The sequence below is a fragment of the Micropterus dolomieu genome, linkage group LG05, assembly GCF_021292245.1.
Source record: "Micropterus dolomieu isolate WLL.071019.BEF.003 ecotype Adirondacks linkage group LG05, ASM2129224v1, whole genome shotgun sequence".
Lineage (NCBI taxonomy): Eukaryota > Metazoa > Chordata > Actinopteri > Centrarchiformes > Centrarchidae > Micropterus > Micropterus dolomieu.
Window position 1 is genome coordinate 5,593,518 of NC_060154.1, and position 4,953 is coordinate 5,598,470.

Sequence of the window (4,953 nt, forward strand, 5' to 3'; positions counted from 1 at the left end):
GCAGAAAGAAAAAATTGCCAATGTTGTTCTTATGGTTGCCAGTAGGTGTTACTAAAGAAGCATATTTTACGAGGATCACTTTGTAAGTGTCAGGGGCAAATTCTCATAAACCCAATTAAAATGTTTGTTAAGCGCTAACCAGACAGGTTTTCCATGTGACAATGATTCCAAAATTTTATAAACCTTATAAATAACAGCATTATTTGTTTTTTTTTGCAAGGGTTACATTTTACTTTACACAGTGCCTAGCCACATGACTCTCTGATTATGTATTTACTTTCCCCCCTCTATATCGCTATCTGTCTAGGTCCTTGTCCGCACAGTGGTCTGAAGACTAATCTGGACTGCCGTACCAACACGGCTATGGTGTCTTGGACGCCTGGACGTGGCATCAGCTACTACAACGTCACGGCCAATGCCTTTGATGTCGTAGACAAGAAGGCCTGCTCCACCAATGGCTCCTCCTGCAACATCAGCTCTCTGCGCTGCGGGCAGAGCTACAGGGTGAGCGTCAGTGGACAGGGACAGACCTGCCTCAGTCCTGCCCAGGACTGGCTGAGAATCAATGCAGGTAACCTAATATACTTCACACAGTTTGACTGCAGCAACAGTTATCCATTAATAGCTAGCTAATTATTTCAGCTGTGCACTACTGTATACTACTTTCAGCTAATTATTTAAACTTATCCATTACTTTTAAATAGCTGAAATTCATCTTTTTATAATTTTTTTCCCTCCTACCTAACTATTCAGACCATTTATAATAAATTAAGTATATGGTAACAATTTAGTAATTGTACAGCAAGCAAGGTGAATAAATTGATTGAATTGAGAGAGAAAAAATCATAAATACTATAAACATTACTGAACTAAAGTTTTATACCAGCAATTATTCTGTCATTTTCCTGTCAGTGTCATATGTACACTTTGAATGCATTTAATGATGCTTGTAAATGATTTGACTCACCATTCTTCTTTCACTTCTCCAGCTCCCTGCCCTCCAACCCAGCTGATGGTCAACTCTTCCTGTGAATCAAACAATATCTCGGTGTCGTGGCAGGCCTCGCAGGGCTCAGTCTCCTACATGGCTGTGGCTGAGAATACAGAGGGTCGCCAGTGGTCCTGCAACACCAGCAGGACCACCTGCCAGATATCTGGTCTGCTTTGTGGACAGCAGTACAAGGTCTACGCTGTTGGTTTTGATGAAAATTGCATTGGAGCCAAGAGTGACATGAAAATGATTCGTACAGGTAGGTCCAAGTCATAATTTGCTTGTCCACACCTACCTGAAAGTCCATATTTACTTACTTAAAGCAGCTAAACTACACACAGTGTGATTAGTGATTGATTTTACAAGTAGAATAAGTCTGATTTCACATTTATTGTGCATGAGTTAAGAGCTTGATGCTGTGATACTCTTGTTTTATTCACATGGCATTGTCTTCTCCCACATTCTCTTCTTCTTTTGTACTCCCTAGTGGTAGTATGCAAAAGAAGCTGTGGCTGACAGCAATGCATGCTGCTACATGCTTCATCATTAATATTGGAAACTTTACTAATTACTATTCAATTGTTGTTCAAAACAACAACATCAAAATGTGCCATAGAATTGAATCAATACATAAATAATGTAATAAGTAGCAGTTTCAACACAAACAGAATGTTTTTAAGGTAGCATTTATTGTGGGGCTACTGAATAGCATTATATTATGGAGGTGGTCTCACTATATGGCACTAAATCCATGTTCATATACAACTACATTTGTAATTCACTTAATAACAACTATTTATGTTCAAACCAAGGATTATATAATTTTTTACGTTTCTATCTCAATTTTGTATTGCCTATGTTTATGCTGATTGTACATAGTTTAATTTCATTTTGATTATTTAAACCTCAACATTAATTCAAGTTCACTCAAGCAGCTCCCATCAAGGGAGCTACTAGAAGTTCAGTATCTCCTTCAAGGACTCACATGCCTGTGGCTGGGTCAGTCCTTTGACTATACAGTGTCAGGATGTTTTCTTTAATCAATCTTTTGTGTCTGTCCAGCTCCGTGCGTGCCACAGAACATACAGAACAACCTCGACTGTCTGTCTGGTGTCCTCAATGTTACCTGGCAGTCGACAGGTTACTTTTCCCAGTTCCGCACCTCTGTGGTGAGCAGCAAAGGAAACATCAGCATCTGCACGACAGATAAGCTTTACTGCGTAGTACCCAACATGCAATGCGGTCTGACCTACAACGTTACAGTGGTGGCCCAAGATAAGGACTGCAACAGCTCCTCTAGCCCCATAAACCAGGTTGTTACAGGTAGGTAAAGCTGCTGGTGATACCACAAACAAATTGAAATATAAAGGGTATGTCTGTTTTTTTTCTCTGTGCTATTTGAATGCTGTGTGAAAATTCTACAACATGTCATCTTTAAGTAAAAAAAACTGTTTCTTGACCACAGTGCATTTAGGATTTTATCCATTGACATGTAAAAATTATCAGAAAAGACCAAAGACCATAGGACAAAGAACTTGTCTCATCATTAAGAAAGAAATGCTTTCAGAAATACATTTATATTTCAATGTTCTGTTTTGTTTTTGTTTTTTACTTCTATGACAAAGGTTATCATGCAGCAAGACATTAGTTTTACTCTCCTCTGTCCTTCATCTTTCATCCTCACCTCTTCTTCCACTCTTCCTCTCAGCTCCATGTCCTCTCACAACGTTCCTTCCCATTGTCAACTGTACCACCGGCGTTGTATCTGTAACCTGGAACAACAGCGTGGCGGGGGTCGTGCACACAGTGTCGGCGGTTGACATCGCAGGTCGGCTACACAGCTGCAGCGGGACGAACAGCGGCTGCAGTCTTAGCACACTGACATGCGGGACAAAGTACAACGTCACCATCACACCGTCCAGGAACGGATGTGTGGGCAGAAACAGCCCCACAAAAATGATCACGACAGGCAAGGATCAATAATATTTGAGTTTTTCTTGAATGAAGAGGCAGATGCACTTTGTACACTTTTCTGTGTACAAATACTCTATACATATTTTTGTGTTTTATCTCTTCTTTTAAAAAGTAGCTTATTTTTATCTTCTGAATTGTTTTACTCTTTTCAAATCCTAGTTATGTCTTTTTATACAGCTTTGGGTTTCTTTTATATCTTGTCCTAATGCGTATTTACAGTACTTTCAATTACCTTGTTGTTGAAAGGTACTTGCCTTGCTTGACAAAAAGGAAGACTTTACATTTCTGTGTACAGGGAGGGTTTGCTTTCACTCTCTGAATTTTCAGGGTATTTGTTAAACCTTTTTATTTTAGGCTAAAATTAAAACTTGGCATGACTGTATTTTTGATTGTAGTCTGTTACATTATTACACATTAAATTAAACATAATACTAGTGACTGTAGAAGGTACTGAATCCTACATTTTTACTAGGCAGCCATTTGCCACTGAAACGTTAAAATATATAGTAAATTAAAAAATATTCTGAAATTAACTGATATAAGGTGTTCAGAACAGCAAATACACAGTAAAGGTTTTTGAACATTTTGTGACAAGTCACTTTTGCTTTAAAGCAATAGTTTCACATTTTAGAAAATACACTTATTTGCTTTCTTGCTGAGAGAGAAATTATAGAATACTATACAAAGAACATGCGACATGCAGTGACATCCTGGAGTCATGGGTCACCATGAGATTAGCAGGCAACCAGAGAGTCACAATGCCCAGCCAAGAAATTGTCTGGAAGGCCTACATAATCACTATAAAGTCCACAGTTTAAAGCAGTGGTACTAGGCAGATTTTGTTACCTTTGTAGAGAGACAGGCTAGCTGTTTCCCTTCTTTCCTGTCTTTATGCGGAGCTAAACTAACCGGCTGATGGCTGTTGTTTTATATTTACCCCAAAGATACCAAGATCTTCTCATCTACCTCTCTGCAAAAAAGGGAATATTTCCAAAATGTCACACTATTGCTTGTATAATCTCCAAAATCCAGTGTCAAATTCATAACTCAGTAATCAAAAACTCATAAAACTGACAAAAAGACATTAAACCTTATACCTCTTCAAAGACCATAAATGTGAGTTCTACGCACAACATATTTTCTGACCTGTTGTTGGTTACCCCCAGTTCCCTGCGTACCTCACCTGTCTGACGTGGAGATTGACTGCCTGACAAACTCAGCCTGGGTCCTGTATAATGAGTCTGCCGGGGCTGAGGACTACGTCGTCATAACGAGAGACAGCCTGGGTAACGTCACGACATTTGAGTGTAATTCCATATCAGATGGCATGTGTGCTCTGCTGCCCCTGATGTGCAGCAAAAACCTCACGTTCACTCTCAAGGCCCGCGACCAACAGTGCCACAGTGCACCCAGCAATCCCGTCACATCTGAGACAGGTAAATACAACTGTGAACACAAAAATCAGTGTTTATTATTTTAAAAAAAGAAGAAAACAGGATGCCAAATTAAACTATTATAACAGACATATTCTAACTATTGTCAATGTCACACCATATTTTTTGTGTAATTTTACTTTTCTCAAAGCATTACAGTAAGATTCAAAAGGTCTGCACTCTTTCATTTGTTGCTTTTGTACCTCTTTCTAATTCAAATACCTTGGCTGTAAGGTGAAGTTCTACTTCTAAACTATTTTGTTTTTGTTTGTCAGATTGGAGGTTTATGGCATACATGGGCAATTGTCAGGAAGTTTATTTTAAATTTTACCTCACAGTGCTTCTCCTTCCCCAGTTCCCTGTCCACCTGAGGACGTAGAGGAATCAGTGGACTGCAACGTTCACAGAGTGAGCATCGCCTGGTCAGCCGTTCCCGGTGCAGTAACGTATACGGCCACGCTCGAGCAGATAAACGGCACCACCTGCTGTACCACGTCAGGTACTGGCTGTGACATCAAGGATCTGCCATGCGGAGAACAATACACTCTGCTTGTC

At 39.6% G+C, this 4,953-nt stretch overlaps 1 protein-coding gene across 1 annotated transcript; it reads left to right on the forward strand.

Annotated features, from left to right (window-relative positions):
- Positions 1–311: 311 nt before the first annotated feature.
- On the forward strand, positions 312–2,998 carry LOC123971653 (fibronectin type III domain-containing protein 7-like). The gene is made up of 4 exons (XM_046050617.1): positions 312–571; positions 990–1,250; positions 2,054–2,314; positions 2,700–2,998. Exons 1-4 carry the CDS (start codon positions 364–366, stop codon positions 2,972–2,974), a joined length of 1,005 nt encoding a protein of 334 aa, XP_045906573.1. The 5' UTR covers positions 312–363; the 3' UTR covers positions 2,975–2,998.
- Positions 2,999–4,953: the final 1,955 nt, after the last annotated feature.

Coding starts and splice junctions, on each gene's coding strand:
- LOC123971653 (XM_046050617.1), top strand. CDS start 364: ATGGTGTCTTGGACGCCTGGACGTGGCATCAGCTACTACAACGTCACG. Junction 572..989: donor CTGGCTGAGAATCAATGCAG/GTAACCTAATAT, acceptor TCACTTCTCCAG/CTCCCTGCCCTCCAACCCAG. Junction 1,251..2,053: donor CATGAAAATGATTCGTACAG/GTAGGTCCAAGT, acceptor GTGTCTGTCCAG/CTCCGTGCGTGCCACAGAAC.